The sequence below is a fragment of the Cebus imitator genome, unplaced genomic scaffold (assembly GCF_001604975.1).
Source record: "Cebus imitator isolate Cc_AM_T3 unplaced genomic scaffold, Cebus_imitator-1.0 Scaffold187, whole genome shotgun sequence".
Classification (NCBI taxonomy): Eukaryota; Metazoa; Chordata; class Mammalia; order Primates; family Cebidae; genus Cebus; species Cebus imitator.
Genome location: NW_016107502.1, coordinates 97,257 through 114,909, shown reverse-complemented (window position 1 = coordinate 114,909; position 17,653 = coordinate 97,257). Strand labels below are relative to the sequence as shown.

At 49.0% G+C, this 17,653-nt stretch overlaps 2 protein-coding genes across 3 annotated transcripts in view; both read left to right on the top strand.

Moving 5' to 3' along the window:
- FOXM1 (forkhead box M1) overlaps window positions 1-8,907 on the top strand; it is a 19,085-nt gene extending 10,178 nt beyond the window's left edge. The window contains exons 4-8 of the mRNA XM_037744860.1: window positions 971-1,099; window positions 1,775-1,819; window positions 2,397-2,466; window positions 2,653-2,828; window positions 6,899-8,907. Coding sequence (XP_037600788.1) covers window positions 971-1,099; window positions 1,775-1,819; window positions 2,397-2,466; window positions 2,653-2,828; window positions 6,899-7,924 — 1,446 coding nt within the window. The 3' untranslated portion in view covers window positions 7,925-8,907. The remainder of the gene's footprint in view (window positions 1-970; window positions 1,100-1,774; window positions 1,820-2,396; window positions 2,467-2,652; window positions 2,829-6,898) is intronic.
- Window positions 8,908-9,589: 682 nt separating this feature from the next.
- Window positions 9,590-16,740, top strand: TEX52 (testis expressed 52). Of its 2 annotated transcripts, none has more exons than XM_037744820.1 (3): window positions 9,590-9,664; window positions 11,195-11,745; window positions 16,269-16,740. In XM_037744820.1, the coding sequence occupies exons 1-3, from the start codon at window positions 9,593-9,595 to the stop codon at window positions 16,561-16,563; spliced, it is 918 nt and encodes a 305-aa protein (XP_037600748.1). In that variant the 5' UTR covers window positions 9,590-9,592; the 3' UTR covers window positions 16,564-16,740. The 2 variants fall into 2 exon arrangements, with proteins under 2 accessions (XP_037600748.1, XP_037600749.1); XM_037744821.1 differs by having other exon boundaries at window positions 11,195-11,792.
- Window positions 16,741-17,653: the final 913 nt, after the last annotated feature.

Here is a 17,653-nt window from a genome sequence, read left to right as displayed (position 1 = left end):
ATGCCCGGCTAATTTTTTTGTATTTTTAGTAGAGATGGGTTTTCACCATGTTGGTCAGGCTGGTCTCAAACTCCCAACCTCAAATGAATCGCCCACCTCGCCTCCCAAAGTGCTGGGATTACAGGCATGAGCCACCACACCTGGCCCCTCATGATAGAACTCTTAACTTCACTCCCTTACATCAGCTTACTTTCCTAGTTTTTTGGATTTTTTTTGAGACAGGGTATCACTCTGTTGCCTTTTGGCTCATTCTCACTGCAGCCTCAGCCTCCTGGGCTCAAGCTCTTCCCTCCTCAGCCTCCAAAGTAGCTGGGATAACAAGCGCAGCACCACAGTTGGCTAATTTTTTTTTTTTTTTTTTTGAGAGGCAGTTGCCCAGGTTGCCCTGAACTCCTAGTCTCAAGTACTGCTCCTGCCTTGGCCTCCCAATGCACTGTGACCACACCCAGCCTTAATTTCCTAGTTTCTTTTTTTGCTTTGTTTGAGACAGGGCCTCACTCTGTCACCCAGGCTGGAGTGCAGTGGCATGATCTCAGCTCACTGCAACCTCTGCCTCCCAGGTTCAAGTGATTCTCCTGCCTCAGCCTCCCGAGTAGCTAGGATTACATGGGTGCATCACCAAGCCCAGCTAATTATATGTTTGGTAGAGAGGGGGTTTTGCCATATTTGCCAGGTCTCACTCTGCTTTTCTGGCTTCTGACAGCTATCCAGGTCTTTTCTTTACCAAATGTGAGGTTGTCGTCAGTCTTTATTCCATAGAATAGGTGGGTTTATGGGCTGAGGGTGATTGCTCTGTAGTGTGGAGTGTCGGGAGAGTTGCCAAGAGGCAGGGCTGCAAAGACACCAGACGAAGCCTATGCTGAGCACAGTGGGAGGGGCCTGAGGCTGGTTTCCCCCTGTGAAGGGTGATGTGTCTGAATCTAAAGTAGGCTAAAGTAGCTGATAACCAGTTGTCTTGCTCTTCTTCCAGAACTCCATCCGCCACAACCTTTCCCTGCATGACATGTTCGTCCGGGAGACATCCGCCAATGGCAAGGTCTCCTTCTGGACCATTCACCCCAGTGCCAACCGCTACTTGACATTAGACCAGGTGTTTAAGGTGAGGGCCCTGCTTTCCTCTAAATAGGGCCTAAGTTGGAGGTCGTCATCGCCATCTTAAAAGGAAACAAGTTCTCCTAGTGATGCTTTCATTTGATCAGGGGAGAGTTAGAAGCCAGCCAGCCAAGTAGTGACTTGCACAAAACCTGCTGAATTTAGTTGACAAATACCAAATGACACATCTTTGTGCCAAACCAGAGCAAAGAGAGGGGAGGGCTGTCCTGATCCAACAGAGAGGGCTTCCAAGGACAGTGTTTTCCTAACTTCCCTGTGAATGAGAATTGCCTGGGACATTGTTAAAACACAGCTTCCCACACCCCTCTCTTGCGGCTCTTGATTGAGTGCTCCTGGGATGGGCCCAGAAATTTGTATTTTTAGCAAGCATCTCAGGTGATTCTTACAAGAAAGTCTGGGAAAGCTTGCTCTAAAAAAGCCCTTCCTTAGGCTGGAGATCAGAAGCTGAGCTACCAGAACATCTTTTCAGAAAGAAGCTATTTTGGTATTTCAGAGTGCCCACAAGGCTGCTGGTAGCTGTAATCATTCTCCTGGGAGGGACAGTTGTCCGGGGTGTCTTTTGTCATCAGTCAGGAATAGGTGTTTTTCCCACTCTGGTCAGATACCCATATTGGTGGTAACTTCATCTCATTTCTCTCCCACAATGCCTGGCCGCCACCAGCCACTGGATCCAGGATCTCCACAATTGCCCGAGCACTTGGAATCAGTAAGGTTCTTTCCCTCTGGCTCCGGGCTTGGCCTTGTTTTCCTTTCACTGCTCAGCATGGCTTTAGTGGATGGAGACAAGATGTGACACGGGGAAGGGAGTCTATAGCCATGTGACTGCCAGCCCTAGAAGCAGAAAACTCTGAGGCTCGGGCACACTGCCTTCCTCTCCCACGGGCATCACAAGGGCGCATTGAGCAGAGCGGGGCACAGCAGGGGAACGTGCTGCAGCAGCCACATGCGTGTGGCCCCAGCCCCACGGGTGGCAGTTCGTTTGCTCACTTTGGTGCCTGGCTTTTCTTTGCCACGTGTATAGCTACCTGCTCTGACATCCTCCAAGGGTATTGAGGACATGTGGGTGAGGCAGTAGTTCCACTCTGCCATCATGTGTCTTAGGCTACCCACTAACCACAGCTTTGGAGACTGCTCACCTGCGACCATCCCCTCAGGTTGGCCTCCTCTCTCTGGGCTGTCGGTTAACTCAAGCATACGCCACCAGAGCAGCCGGTGGGGTTTCGCCGCCCGCTCCTTACCTTATTAACACAGGTTTTTTTTCTCTCCCCATCTGCCACAAGCAGCAGCAGAAACGACACAATCCAGAGCTCCGCCGGAACGTGACCATCAAAACTGAACTCCCCCTGGGCACACGTTAGTATGGGAGAGCGGGTCTCAGGCCTGGTCCTTGTTCTGGGGGCATCTTTAGGGAACCAGACTCCAGGATTCTGTTCCCACCTCAAAGGGATCTGAGCCCAGAGAAGCAGAGCAAAGCTCCTGGGGCTGAGAAGGGGTGGACTCCATTCCCCCCTGCTCCTGATCTCTCCTGTTTCCTCCTAGGGCGGAAGATGAAGCCACTACTACCACGGGTCAGCTCGTACCTGGTACCTATCCAGTTCCCGGTGAACCAGTCGCTGGTGTTGCAGCCCTCGGTGAAGGTGCCATTGCCGCTGGCAGCTTCCCTCATGAGCTCAGAGCTCGCCCGCCATAGCAAGCGAGTCCGCATTGCCCCCAAGGTGGGTGTCTTCTGTTTTACTCTAAAGAGAGATTCTGGCCAATGAAAAATGTTGGACCTCCAGTTTGCAAAGCACTCTGATAAGTGTTTCTCAAGAGCTTATAAATCTAGTTGGGTAGACAAGGCATAAAAACATAGGGAAATGTAATATCATTAGAAAAGCTAAACGGTATTTGGATTACAACATAAGTGGTGTCAGAAGGCCCATAAGTACCTGATGAGTTGGTAAGAATTCAGACAAGGGTGATTGTGGTAGATGGGCTAGGGAGGTAGCCTTAGAAAGAAGTGGATTTGAGGCTGGATGCTGTGGCTCACACTTGTGATCCCGACACTTTGGGAGGCTGAGGCGGCAATATTGCTTGAGGGCAGGAGTTCGAGACCAGCCTGGGTAACATAGCGAGACCCTAGTCTCTGCTATAAATGCAAAAAAAATTAGCCAGGGTGGTATTACATGCCTGTAGTCCCAGCTACTCAGAAGGCTGAGGCAGAAGGATCACTTGAGCCCAGGAGGTTGAGGCTGCAGTGTGCCCTGTTTACACCACTGCACTCCAGCCTGGGCAACAGAGTGAGACCCTGTCTCGAAAAAGGGAGGAAAAAAACGTAGATTTGGGTAAGCAAACAGGTGTGGAGAGAGCATGCTAATGGGCAATGTGCCATGGAGGCAGGAAATGGAGTTTGTACCTGCCAGTAGTAGAGTGACTGGGTCAGACTAGCTCAGGGTTTCTCAAGTAAGTCCTATTAATGTTTACAGCCACAGAATTCTTTGTTGGGCATGGAGGGGACTGTCCTGTGCATTAAAGGGTGTTGAGCAGCATCCCTTGGTTTCCCCACTAGATGCCAGTAGCACCCACCAGGTGTGACAATTAAATGCTTCCAGACATTGCCAAATGTCCCCTGGTGGGGAAAGAATCACCCCTGCTTGAGTGTCACTGGTCTAGCTTGAGGGAAAGGCGAGAAGGGTAAGTTCAGAGCAAACTTGGATCAGCTATCAAATCTGCACCTAAGGCTGTTCAAGAGTTTTGTGAGTAAGGGCTTCCCCAGTCCCCTTCAGGGAGATGGAACCAAACCAAACTGAAGGGCTTCCCCATTCCCCTTCAGGTAGATGGAAGACTCACGAAGACTCTAGAGTTTAGAGCCACTTGGGTTTGCTTTTATTTATTTATTTTTTTAATTTTTTTTTTTTCCAGATTAGTCAGGAAAATTTTTTTTTTATAAAATATTTTAGGCCATGCACAGTGGCTCACACCTGTAATCTTAGCATTTTGGGAGGCCAAGGCAGGAGGCTTGCTTGAGGCCAGGAATTCAAGACCAGCCTGGGCAGCAAAGCAAGACCCTGTCTCTAACAACAAAAAAATTTTTTTAATTAGCCAGGCATTTTTATATGTACCTGTTGTCCCAGCCACTTGGGAGATTGATTAGTTGAGCTCCGGAGTTGGAGGCTGCAATGAGCTATAATCGTGCCACTGCACTCCAGCTTAGGCAACAGAATGAGGCCCTGTCTCTAAAAGAAAAATTTTCTTTAATTATAAATTATAAATAAATAAATATATTACACAATTATACAAAGCATACATAATTTAGCATAAATGCATTAATGTGGTTGTTGTAGCATGTACACTTGTTTTGGTTTTAGTGCAGTGGTTTTCTTTTTCCCTCTCCTTTTTGGCTCCCCTCTGCACCCTACCTTTACCCTCATCACCTCTACTTCCGAGATAACATGTTGATAATTTAATATGCTTTATACATGTATAACTAAGAGCATATTTTATCCACGCTCTTAGTTATACGTATATAGCAATAGCCATTTTATATGTACACATATAACACATAGAACATTGAAAATGTGATCATGTTGTATGTGTTTCTCTACGTGTCTCTTTTTAACTCAACAATACTTCATGGAAATTCTTCCACATCACTTGGCATAGTTCTAATTCATTATTTTCTGATGTCCATAATATTCCATGATATGGTTATACCATAAATTTTCCAGCCACTCCACGTTTGTAAACATATTCTGTTTCTCAATTTTTGCCGAATGATATTGCAATAAATATGTTTGCAAGGATCTCTCTTACTAGTGCTTTCATTTCTCTGGGATAGAGTTCCAGACATGAGATTGCTAGGTGAGAATGTATTTTAAATTCTACTAAATATTACTATATTGCTTTACAAAAAAGCTGTGATAAGTCATGTTTAAACCAGCAATATATGATAAGATCTGTGTCTTTGCCAGAAATTGGTACTATCTGTCTGTTTAATATTTGCCAATCTAATGAGTATAGGTTATATCTTCTTGTTTAATTTTTTAAATGTTTTATTTATTTTAAAATTTTTTATTTCCATAGGTTTTTGGGGAACAGGTGGTGTTTGGTTAATGAGTTAAGTTCTTTAGTGGTGATCTCTGAGATTTTGGTGCACCCATTACCCTCTTGTTTAATTTTATCTTTCTTTATTTATCAGTAAGTCTGAGCACCTTGTCATTATATATATTTGGTGACTTGAAATTGTCCTCTATATGAATTGCTTATTTATGGACATTGCCCATTTTTCAGGTTTTGTTATCAATGTGTGAGAGCTCTTTTTTTTTTTTTTTTTTTTTTTTTTTTTTTTTTTTTTTTTTTTTTTTTTTTTTTTTTTTTTTTTTTTTTTTTTTTTTGAGACAGAGTCTTGCTCTGTCGCCCAGGCTGGAGTGCAGTGGTGTGATCTTGACTCACTGCAACCTCCACCTCCCGGGTTCAAGCAGTTCTTGTGCCTCAGCCTCCCAAGTAGCTGGGATTACAGGTGTGCGCCAACACACCCTGCTAATCTTTTTTTCCTTTCTGAGACAGAGTTTCATTCTTGTCCCCCAGGCTGGAGTGCAATGGTTTGATCTTGGCTCACTGCAACCTCTGCCTCTCAGGTTCAAGCAATTCTCCTGCCACAGCCTCCCAAGTAGCTGGGATTAGAGGAGCAGGCCACCATGCCCAGCTAATTTTTTGTATTTTTAGTAAAGACGGGGTTTCGCCATGTTGGCCAGGCTGGTCTTAAACTCCTGATCTCAGGTGATCTGCCTGCCTCAGCCTCCCAAAGTGCTGGGAATACAGGCATGAGCCACCCTGCCAGACCACTGTGAGAGCTCTTTGTTGTTAAAATAATAACCTTCTTTTACGCCGAAGATATTTTTCTACCTCTATTATTTATTTCTTTTCTTTTTTTAAATTTTATTTAGAGACAGAGTCTTGCTATGTTGCCCAGTCTGGAGTGCAGTGGTACGTGGCTCACTGCATCCTTCCTTGACCTCCCGGGCTCAAGTGATCCTCCCACCTCAGCCTCCCAAGTAGCTGGGACTACAGGTGCATGCCACCACATGCAGTTAATTAAAAAACTTTTTTTTTTTTGTAGAGATGGAATCTCACTATGTTGCTCAGGCTGGTCTCAAACTGACCTCAGTGTCCCAAAGTACTGGGATTACAGGCATTGTTTATTTCTTAACTTTGTTTATGGTACCTCTTGCCAGAGTAAAATTTTAAATTTTTATGTAGTCAAATGTCTCTCTTCTCTTTTACAGCTTCGGAGTTTCCAGTCTTGGTTAAGAAGGTCACTCCACCTTCAGATTGTATATGTAGTCTCCTAGATCCTCTTACAGGATTTGTATGGTTTTAAGGTTTTCTTTTTTTTTAAGCCAGTCAAATTTAGCAGTTGGGGGGATTGTGTACCAACTTTAGTGACAATAACGTCCCTTCCCGATACCATCAGAGCAGCCTAAGGTTCTAATTTTCATGTGTTAAATCTTCGTATACGGTGTAAGATAGGCATGCAATTTTATTTTCTCTCAGATGAAAGCTATTATAATTATGCCAGTACATACTATATACTCTCATCTTTTAACTACCAACTTCAGCATACATGACATTTTCATATTTAATAGATTTTTAACACTTTTTTTTTTTTTCTCCAGGTTTTCAGCATTTTAAGACTTTAAAACGACACAAAGAGGATCAGTAGCAATATGTGATTTTGCGTGTCCTGTCTGGTGACTGCAGGTTGAAGCAAGAGCTCCCTTTCACCTTGTCTCTGTTTCCCTTTCAGGTACTGCTAGCTGAGGAGGGGATAGCTCCTCTTCCTTCTGCAGGACCAGTGAAAGAGGAGAAACTCCTGTTTGGAGAAGGACTGTCTCCTTTGCTTCCAGTTCAGTCCATCAAGGAGGAAGAAATCCAGCCTGGGGAGGAAATACCACACTTAGTGAGACCCATCAAAGTGGAGAGCCCTCCCTTGCAAGAGTGGCCCTCCCCAGCCCCATCTTTCAAAGAGGAATCTTCTCCCTCCTGGGAGGATTTGTCCCAATCTCCCACCCCAAGACCCAAGAAGTCCTACAGTGGGCTCAGGTCCCCAACCCAGTGTGTCTCGGAAATGCTTGCGATTAAACACAGGGAGAGGAGGGAAATGAGCCGGTCTCGAAGGAAACAGCATCTAATGCCTCCCTGTGTAGATGAGCCAGAGCTGCTCTTCTCAGAGGGGCCCAGTCCTTCCCGCTGGGCCACAGAGCTCCCATTCCCAGCAGACTCCTCTGAGCCTGCCTCCCAGCTCAGCTACCCCCAGGAAGAGGGAGGACCTTTTAAGACACCCATTAAGGAAACAATGCCCATCTCCTCCACCCGGAGCAAATCTGTCCTCCCCAGAACCCCTGAATCCTGGAGACTTATGCCCCCAGCCAGAGTAGAGGGGCTGAATTTCAGCCCAGTACAAACTCCGCAGGGTACATTTGGCCCCTTGCCTGACCCCCTGGGGCTGATGGATCTCAGCACCACCCCACTGAAAACCATTCCCACCTTTGAATCACCGCAAAGGCTCCTCAGTTCAGAACCCTTAGACCTTGCCTCCGACCCCTTTGGCAACTCTTCTCCCTCAGATATGGAAGTCCCCAAGCCAGGCTCCCCGGAGCCACAGGTTTCTGGCCTTGCAGCCAATCGTTCTCTAACAGAAGGCCTGGTTCTGGACACAATGAATGATAGCCTCAGCAAGATCCTGCTGGACATCAGCTTCCCTGGCCTGGAGGAGGACCCACTGGGCCCTGACAACATCAACTGGTCCCAACTCATTCCTGAGCTACAGTAGAGCCCTGCCCTTTCCCTTGTGCTCAAGCTGTCCACCACCCTGGGCGCTCCTGTGGCTGGGCAGTCCAAGGCTCACTGTATGCCACGCCTCTGAGTTCGGACAGCAGGCAGAGACTGTTCTGCTACTCCTAGCTCCCTGCTGCCTGATTATGCAGAGGTAGCAGTCACACCCTAGTCGCTGCTGGGACCTTATACTGCCCAAGAGAATCTGATTCCTCTGCTGTCCCTCCCAGGAGCTGAAGGGTGGGAACGACAAAGGCAATGGTGAAAAGAGATTAGGAACTCCCCAGCCTGTTCCCATTCTGTGCCCAGCAATCTCTCACCTTCCCTGATCTTTGCAGGGTGGCCCTTGTAAATAGTGTAAATTCTCCAAATTATCCTCTAATTATAAATGTAAGCTTATTTCCTTATATCATTATCCAGAGACTGCCAGAAGGTGGGTAGGATGACCAGGAGTTTCAGTTGACTTCTCTTCCTTGCTTTTAGTTCTAAGAGAAGGGAGGACCTGCAGTACACGGTTTCTTCCAGGCCAAGGCACCTGGATCTTGGGTTCTTTACTGCAGGCACCAGACAAGTGGATCTGCTTGCCAGAGTCCTTTTTGCCCCTCCCTGCCACCTCCCCATGTTTCCTAGTCAGCTTTCCTGCAAGAAGACATCCTGGTTAAAAAGGTCTTTTGTATTGGGTCAAGAGTTGAAATTGGGGTGGGAGGATGGATGCAACTGAAGCAGAGTGTGGGTGCCTAGATGTGTGCCATTAGATGTTTCTCTGACAACGTCCCTAATCATACCAAGGGGACTAGCATTGGCAAGAACTCAGGTGGAGGCTTAAGAAGGCTGAAAGGGCCCCTGACCTGCCTGACTTCCTTATCTTGCCCCTCAGCTTTGCAAAGAGCCAGCCTAGGCCCCAGCTGACCTCACAGGTACGAGCCGACTTGAGAACACTACTGTTAACTACCTACTCAATAAAAGCCAGGGTGGACATGCTGGGCTCTGTGGTTTGTTGGTGTCTGACTCCTAAGGAACAAGGAGAGGTTGGAAAAGGAAGAGGGTGTTGATGGAGACAGTGGTGATAGGGAAGAGGCAAGGCCTCAAGTTAACCCAGAGAAGTACTTGGAGCACACAAAGGGATTGAGAGGGAATCCCCTCCTTCCTGCCCCTTGCACAGGCACACGCATTTCACAGCACAGATTGCTAGTTTTCCCCAGTGCTAGTCCTGCACAGCTGACCTCTTTTCCCTGTCATCTCCAACCTGTTCCTTGAGACCTCTGGGCCTGCTGGTTAACTTAGGCCTTTTGGGTATTCCTTAATAAGAGAAAAGCTCACAAGGGGTAGGGCCCCCTGAACATTAGGGCAGGATGGCCCCAGATACAGGTGCTTCATTCCAACTGCCATCCCCACGCTGAGGCTGGGAGCCAGCCTGCCCTACCTTTCTGCCCAGCAGCAGCTCCTGTTACCATCTTTTGCAGTCAGAACTTGAAGAGAGCGCTATCCCCTGCCTGTCTCACCTGAAAGGCAGCCAGGGGCCCAAGGGACAAAAGAGCCTCCAGCAACAGGAGAGGGACTCCTCTGTGTCACCACTCAGCATCACCATAGCAACCCTAGGAGTAAACAATGGTGCCAGAAAGGGCTTCCCCTTAAGGCCATCCTCCCAGCTCTGAACCCCAGAAGAATGGCCAGTAACCAGCAAAGATCACTCAGAGGGCCAAGTCACCCACTTCATGTGGAAGAACCATTCCTGCAGGTAGGGGTGGGCCTCTCTGCTGCCTACCTTTTTGTACCCCACTGGGCTACAGGCTGTCCCCTGTGGTGGGCCAGGCTTTCTCCTGGGGCGCAGACTGCCTGGCCCATACATTTTCTGCTGTTTTCCCATTTTGTGCTGTGACACTGGGAACCTGGAGCTCAGAACAGAGAGGAGATGCCTGGCTAGTGCCACATCTCCCAGCCCCACCCATTGGGATGTTCTTACAGAAATGACTTAGGGGACCAAGCCCAAGAAACAGGTGGGTTTTTGCAATCAGGAAAGTCCCTAGGCTCACGCCTGTAATCCCAGCACCTTGGGAGGTCAAAGTGGGCAGATGACCTGAGGTCAAGAGCTTGAGACCAGCCTGACCAACATGGTAAAACCCTGTCTCTACTAAAAATACAAAATTAGCTGAGCATGGTGGCACGAGTCTGCAATCTCAGCTGCTCAGGAGGCTGAGGCAGGAGAATCACTTGAACCTGGGAGGCAGACGTTGTGCCATTGCACTCCAGCCTGGGCATCAAGAACAAAACTCCACCTCAAAAAAAAGAAAAGAAAAAGAAATGTCCCTGGGGATGAATAGGACGTAGGAGTATTTTGAAAGAGACACTTCTTTTCTGAGGAGAAATTCATGAAAAAAAAAAAGAGAGATACTTCTTGTTGCAGTCAGGCACTGTGCCAAGGCCGTTTCATTTCACACGGCATGGTATGCCAAGCAGAAGCACAGACAGAGGGTTTAAGTCCTAGCTGTCACTCAGGCACTCAGCACCCTGCGTGAGTTACCTGCCCTCACTGTGTCTTGCTTTCTGCATCTTTGAGATGGGCACAATAGCAATACTTGCTCATAGAGTTGTAGGGGTTAAATAAGATGTGTACAAGTATTTAGCACGTGTCTATATGCATTTGCTGCTGTTTATTTCACAGTGGTAGGGTGCAGAAAGGGAAAGGAGCTGCCATTCTAGATGTTTTCTATACTAGCATTTTAATGAGGAGTGGGAGGAAAGCGTCCATGACAGAGAAACGAGTATTGAGAGGAGTCTGGGATGGGAAAACACCTGGCCCTATTTTCTGGGGAAGGAGGTTTCTGGTATGTCACCAAGACCAGGAGCAGGTGAAGGTGGGCTGCCCCCTTGGCATGCTAGGGGCATTTCCCTTCATGATTACCTCCGGCCTGAATGTGACTTCTAAACAGCACCAGTTCCTGGGTGGGAATGTGGGGACGCCAGAATGGAGGAGGGAGGTGAAGGCAAAGAGCGAAAGCTGAACACAGAGGATGGGATGTCAAAGCCAAAATATGGTCAATGGCAAGAGAACAAAAGCTGAGTGATCATGAGAATGATACATTAGAATTATACGGAGCAGCCGTAACTTCCGCTGGGTAGGAGAGAGACCCCGCCAGGCCTTCTGTGTCCTGATGAGAATCCTGGGCTGGAGGAGGCTGTGCCTGGGAAGGAGAGCAGAGTGCCTCGCCCACCTTTCTGCGCCCCTGCCCACACAACCTTCCCCAGGCTCCCTTTTGTCTCTCCCTAGATGGTCCAGGCCAGTGAGAACCTCCTGCCCTCCCAGACGTGGGCTCAGCGTGAGTTCTTTCTCCCTGGTGAGTCCTGGGAGTTCCCTGGCTTCACGCGGCAAGCCTACCACCAGCTGGCGCTGAAGCTGCCGCCCTGCACAGATATGAAGTCCAAGGTGCGGCAGCGGCTCGTCCACCCTTGGAAGGGTGCCAACCAGCACACCTGGGGCTTTCACACGTGGCTCGATGTGGGCCGTCTGCCTGCCACCTTCCCCACCCGGCCTGACAGGCCCTACGATAGCAATGTCTGGCGCTGGCTGACCAACTCCAAGGCCCACAGACGTCCCCCCGCAGAGCATCCCATCCCCCCTCCCTCCTGGATGGGACAAAACAGCTTCCTGACCTTCATCCACTGTTACTCCACATTCGTGGACATGAATAGGAAGAAGCAGGTGATTTTCAGGACAGTGAAGGAGTTGAAGGAGGTGGAGAAGCTCAAGTTGAGGAGTGAGGCAAGGGCTCCTCCACTAGATGCCCAGGGCAACATCTGGCCTCCGGCGAGCTTCAAGAAGTAAGACGGTGCCTCCTCCGGGAGCCCACTCAGCCTGCCCTGCCCAGGTGACCCCTCCCTCTCTCGGGCTCCTGTTTCTAGCCAGTGACTCTGCCCTTCCCACCTCTGGCCATCTGTAAACCAAACTCTTCTGAGTGTCGCTGGAAGGATAAGGTAGAGACAAGGGAAGGACAGAGAGTGGAGACATGACATTTCACTAAAATCTGGGGGGACAGCTAGGCAGGTGACACCTGCTAGGCACTGGGGATACAGAGAAGTGTGATTCAGTGCCTGCCCTCAAGGAGCTTTGCAAAGAGAGCAGTCAAAACAAGGATACTTGTGCAAAGGACCCTGAGTGTGAGACAGAGCAAGTGTTTTAAGGAAGTCAGTTAGTAATGGAAAGAACTGGAGTGAAAGCTGGAGCCCGAAGATTTGGAGTACAGTTCCAACCCCATCCCCGTGGTGAGGTGTCCAGGTTCTCCAGCCTCAGCTCCGTCCAGGAAGGGGGATCCTTAGGTACCGACCTCACTGTGGGAGGATAAACTGAGCTAGTGAATAGGTGGAAGAACTCAGCAGAAGTTAGACATTATTACAGAAATTCAGGAGAGAAGGGTTGCAGTGAGCTGGAGTGTCCCTGCCTCAGGGAGGCTTCATGGGGAAGTCAGGGTTTGGGATGAAAGGGTGGAAACCCTGCAGACAGCTAAAAACAGTGGCTGGGGCCCTCCAGGCAGAGCTGAGAAGTCACAACCAAGTCAAGGACGTGAGAGGAGCCACTGTGAACCCCGCAGCGCCCCCTCCCGGCCACCCAGGGAACTCACGGGTGCTTCCCTACGGTGTCCAGCCCGGGCACTGAGCTTGCAAGAGTAACAGGAAAACCGGAGGGCAATGAAGAGGGAATGTCTCAAATTCCAATCCCGAGGGCACGGCCAAGGTACTGGGGAGTTGCAGCAGGAGGTTGTGGGGATTTTTAATCTAAAAAAAAAAAAGTGGCCGGGCGCGGTGGCTCACGCCTGTAATCCCAGCATTTTGGGAGGCCGAGGCGGGTGGATCACCTGAGGTCAGGAGTTCAAGACCAGCCTGGCCAGCATGGCAGAACCCCATCTCTACTAAAATTACAAAAATCAGCTGGGCATGGTGGCATGTGCCTATAATCCCAGCTACTAGTGGGGCTGAGGCAGGAGGATGGCTTGGACCTGGGAGGTTTCAGTGAGCTCAGATTGTGCCACTGCACTCCAGCCTGGGCAACAGAGAGAGAGCCTGTCTCAAAAAAAAAAAAAAAAAAAAAAAAAAAAAATTAGGCCAAAGGTTGGTGAGAGATCAGTCCCCTTCTTGAGGACCCAGGTTTCTCCCTGCTGCCCTTGCCCTGAAGATGGCCGATTGCTGACAGGTACTGACCCTGGGCACACAAAGGGGAGAAAGAGAGCACACCAGAGCAGTTCACAGTGGCAAGACAGTGCCAGGTGGTGTTCTGAACACTTCACTGTATTATTTAATCCCCCAGGACCTTGTGACTAGAAACTATTAACCCCATCTTTTTTTTTTTGTTTGTTTGTTTTTGTTTTGAGGTGGAGTCTTTCTTTTTTGCCCCGGCTAGAGTGCAATCTCAGCTCACCACAACCTCTGCCTTCTGGGTTCAAGACATTCTCCCTGCCTTAGCTTCCCAAGTAGCTGGGATTACAGGCGCCCACCGCCACACCCAGCTAATTTTTGTATTTTTTAGTAGAGACAGGGTTTTGCCATGTTGGCCAGGCTGGTCTTGAACTCCCAACCTCAGATAATTCACCCGTCTTGGCCTCCCAAAGTGCTGGGATTACAGGCGTAAGCCACCATGCCAGGCCTCATTAACCCCATTTTACAGGTGGTCTATCTGAGATGGAGAGGTCAAGTATCTTGCCTAGCCAAGCGTGGTGGCTCACACCTATAATCCCAACACTTTGGGAGGCCAAAGTGGGAGGAACGCTTGAGGCCAGTTCAAGACCAGCCTGGAGCACCCTGTTAGACCTCGTCTCCACAAAAATATCAAAAAAATCAGCCAGGCATGGTGGTATATGCCTGTAATCCCAGCTACGTGGTAGGCTGAAGTGGGAAGACTCTCTGAGCCCAGGAGGTTGAGGCTGCAATGAGCCATCACTGTGCCACGCACTCCAGCCTGGGCAACATGGTGAGACCCTATCTCAAAAAAGAAAAGTTCCCACAGCAGGGTGGTTAGAGGGTCAAATGGCACAGGGCCTACTGTAGAGAAGGGGCTCAATAGAGGTATCATTATTAGTATGGTATCTCCATGACAGGAGGGTCCTTGTCTCACCTGTTTACTGCTGTAGGCCCAGGCCCTGGAGCCAGGAAAGAAGGAATGAGTTTCAGACAAGGTTTTGCTGTTCACAGAGAAGGCATGACACATAACAAGAAGTCATGGGCCACATAACCTTTTGGTCAATGACAGACCACATATACCACAGCGGTCTCATAATATTATAATGGAGCTAAAAAAAACTCCTGCCTGATGATGTTGTAGCTGTCTTAACATTTTAGCACAATTACTTCATTTTAAAAATAAATTTAGTGGGCTGGGTATGGTGGCTTACGCCTGTAATCCCAGCACTTTGGGAGGTCAAGGCAGGCAGATCATTTGAGGTCAGGAGTTTGAGATCAGCCTGGTCAACATGGTGAAACCCCATCTCTACTAAAAATACAAAACATTAGCCCGGCGTGGTGGTACATGCCTGTAATCCCAGCTACTCGGAAGGCTAAGGCAGGAGAGTTGCTTGAACCTCGGGAGGCAGAGGTTGCAGTGAACTGAGATTGCACCATTGCACTGAAGCCTGGGTGAAGAAGCGAGACTCTGTCTCAAAAAAAAAAAAAAAAAAAACATCAAAAAAAAAAAGTCTAACAAAGTACTGTCAAAACCTGGATTACTGCTTTTCTGTCCTATGTAAAAAAAAAAAAAAGACTCTGGGCTGGGTGTGCAGGCGTGGTGGTTCATGCCTGTAATCTCAGCACATCGGAAAGCCAAGGTGGGCAGATCACTTGAGGTCAGGAGTTCGAGATCAGCCTGTTCAACATGGTGAAACCCCGTCTCTACTAAAAATATAAAAAATTAGGCCAGACACAGTGGCTTACGTTTGTAATCCCAGCACTTTGGGAGGCTGAGGTGGGTGAATCACAAGGTCAGGAGTTCAAGACCAGGCTGGCTAACATGGTGAAACCCCATGTCTACTAAAAATACAAAATTCAGCCAGGTGTGGTGGTGGGTGCCTGCAATCCCAGCTACTAGGGAGGCTGAGGCAGGAGACTTGCTTCAGCCTGGGACATGGAGGTTACAGTGAACCAAGATTGTGCCACTGCACTCCAGCCTGGGTGACGGAGTGAGACTCCCTCTCAAAAAATGACTTTGGATCAGTCAGCAAGCACATTGAAGCACTAGGGACCCAGAGGACTTCAGACATAGAATGAGACAAGCATGATCTTGTTGGAGAAATAGAACATTTACGTGTAAACCTAGCAGTTCTGAATCCTAGCCTATTAACATGACCTGGGCCTTTTTTTTTTTTTTTTTTTTTTTTTTTTTTTTTTTTTTTTTTTTTTTTTTTTTTTTNTTTTTTTGAGACGGAGTCTTGCTCTTGCCCAGGCTGGAGTACAGTGGCATGATCGCAGCTCATTGCAGCCTCTGCCTCCCAGTTTCAAGTGATTCTCCTGCCTCACCCTCCTGAGTATCTGGGACTACAGGTGCCTGCCACCATGCCTGGCTAATTTTTGTATTTTTAGTAGAGACAGGATTTCACCATGTTGGCCAGGCTGGTCTCGAACCCCTGACCTCAAGTGATCTGCCTACCTTGGCTGCCCAAAGTGCTGGGATTACAGGCGTGAGCCACCATGTCCGGCCTAGGGGCTCTTTTTTTAAATGCTGAGGTTTGAGCCTCCCTCTGGAGATTCTAACTTAACTGACCTTGGGGGCAGCCTGGGTAGGGTGTGTTTAAAAGCTCCCAGGGTGATTCTAAGGTGCAGCCAGGCTGAGAACCTCTGCATAAACCAAGAACAGCAGAGAACTATCTGCTGAACCAGGTGCAAAATGTGTTGAGCCATAGAAAATCTGCTACTATGTAGCTGCGTTTAAAATAAATAAATAAATAAAGACTATTTCCTACTGTTGGACCCAATAGTGCAGGCTTACTGAGAAGAGGCAGTCACCCAGTTGAGTTGAGTTCTGTGATCTTCCCACTGGCACTGCATTAGAGGAAAAGGTGAGACTTGAAGGACAGTTAGAATATGGATTGGGATCTGGATCATAATATTAAATACAGTACGTGAAAAGGATGGAAGGCTTACTAGCTGAGCAACATATGTCACCAGCCTAATCCCAAACATAAGATGCAGGCCATTTGGCATAGGTCAATATCCGATTAGGCGGAGAGACAGAAGGGATTCCCTGCCGCCTGGTGGCTAACTAGCTGTGGATAGTGGCATCACCCTTCCCCTTCTGCGTCTCTCCACTGTGCCTGGATCTCTTCTTTGATCTCTCTGTTTTCTTCACACCCTTCCCCTAACAGGTACCAGCACATATCCGATGGTGGGAGGTTTGAATCCCAGGGCCTCCAGCTCATGCCAAACCCGTTTCCCAATAATTTCGCCAGGAGCTGGCCCTGCCCGAACCCTCTGCCTCACTACCAGGAGAAGGTGCTGAAGCTGGCCTTGCTGCCCAGTGCGCCCCTGAGCCAGGACCTCATAAGAGATTTCCAAACCCTGATAAAGGACAGGGTTGCCTTACCCCTCCACCATCTCTCCAAGGCACACGCTCCCAACACCCCAGCAAGGAAGAGGAGGAGAAGACCTGGACACTTCTAGAAAGGCCTCCAGATAGGTGGGAACCAGAGCCCCAGGCTCCAGTGTTCTCAATCAATGCTCCTTCAGCAAGAAGCCCTGGGGTAGCAGAAGGACTCTGGCTTCTACAGAACAGCCTCTCCACCACCCTCCCAGCCTCAAGCCACCTCTGTACCCAGGCTATTGGAGACAGAACTGAAACTCTAAATTGTTATATGTTTTCCTTGGAGTACTCTCACCAAAGGTGGGAGAACTGAGGCCAGGAGGCTGGGTAGAGCAGGGAGCATGGTGGGGGGGTGGATGGAGGGGGCGGAGGGGGGCTCCAGTTCCTAAGGAGAGGAGAAGTGGGAAGGAAGAAGATGGGGGTGTGTGTGTGTGTGTGTGTGTGTGTGTGTGTGTGTCTGTCTGTCTGTCTGTTGGGGTTGGGGAATAACAAGAAGCCATCTCCACTCTCATAACCCATTAGGAATGAGGCTGGGATTGGGCAGGATACAGAAAGCCTCTTAGCCAAAAATAACCACAATGCCACCTCCTCCCTGGACCATTTGATGTCTGGACAAAGACCAGACACAGCTGTGCTTAGTTGCAGGGCCCCATGCAGGTTTGGAGGAGGAGAGGTCAGGTCAGGGCTGGTGCTGGAGAATGGGAGAGTCAGGCCCCAGGAAGGCTAACCAGGTCTCAGCAGAGGAACAAGAGTAGAACAAAGTGGAGCTTCAAGGTAAAGGAGTGGTCTCTCCCTTGGGGGAAGGGTGTGGAGGACTTATGCCAAAAGAGCAGTCAGCCCGGAGGCTTTGGGCCTCAGCTTTTTCTACCAGGGAGTCAAAGACCAGGGCTAAAGTGGAGGCAGGCAAAGCAACAGTCAGAATGGTGTTGGCCCTGGCTGGGGTGCAGACGGCTAGGGAGGGCAATGGGAAGGTGGATGGAGGGGAAGAAGCTGAAATGGGAGGGCCCTACCTCACCTCCTCCCAGCCCCATCACATCCCCATGGTGAGGGTCAGCACCCGCTGGGCTTCTCTTGGCCTCTTGCCCATGGCCTTCTTTGTCTCCATTTCTCTCAAGCCCTGCAGGCACCTGGGAATCAAGACACCACAGGGTTCTTTTTTTTTTTTTTTTT

Bases quoted from the DNA above. Each gene is read 5' to 3' on its own strand.
- TEX52 (XM_037744820.1), top strand. From the start codon at position 9,593: ATGGCCAGTAACCAGCAAAGATCACTCAGAGGGCCAAGTCACCCACTT. The intron at 9,665-11,194 runs GTAGGGGTGGGC...GTCTCTCCCTAG, and splicing joins TGGAAGAACCATTCCTGCAG to ATGGTCCAGGCCAGTGAGAA. The intron at 11,746-16,268 runs GTAAGACGGTGC...TTCCCCTAACAG, and splicing joins CCTCCGGCGAGCTTCAAGAA to GTACCAGCACATATCCGATG.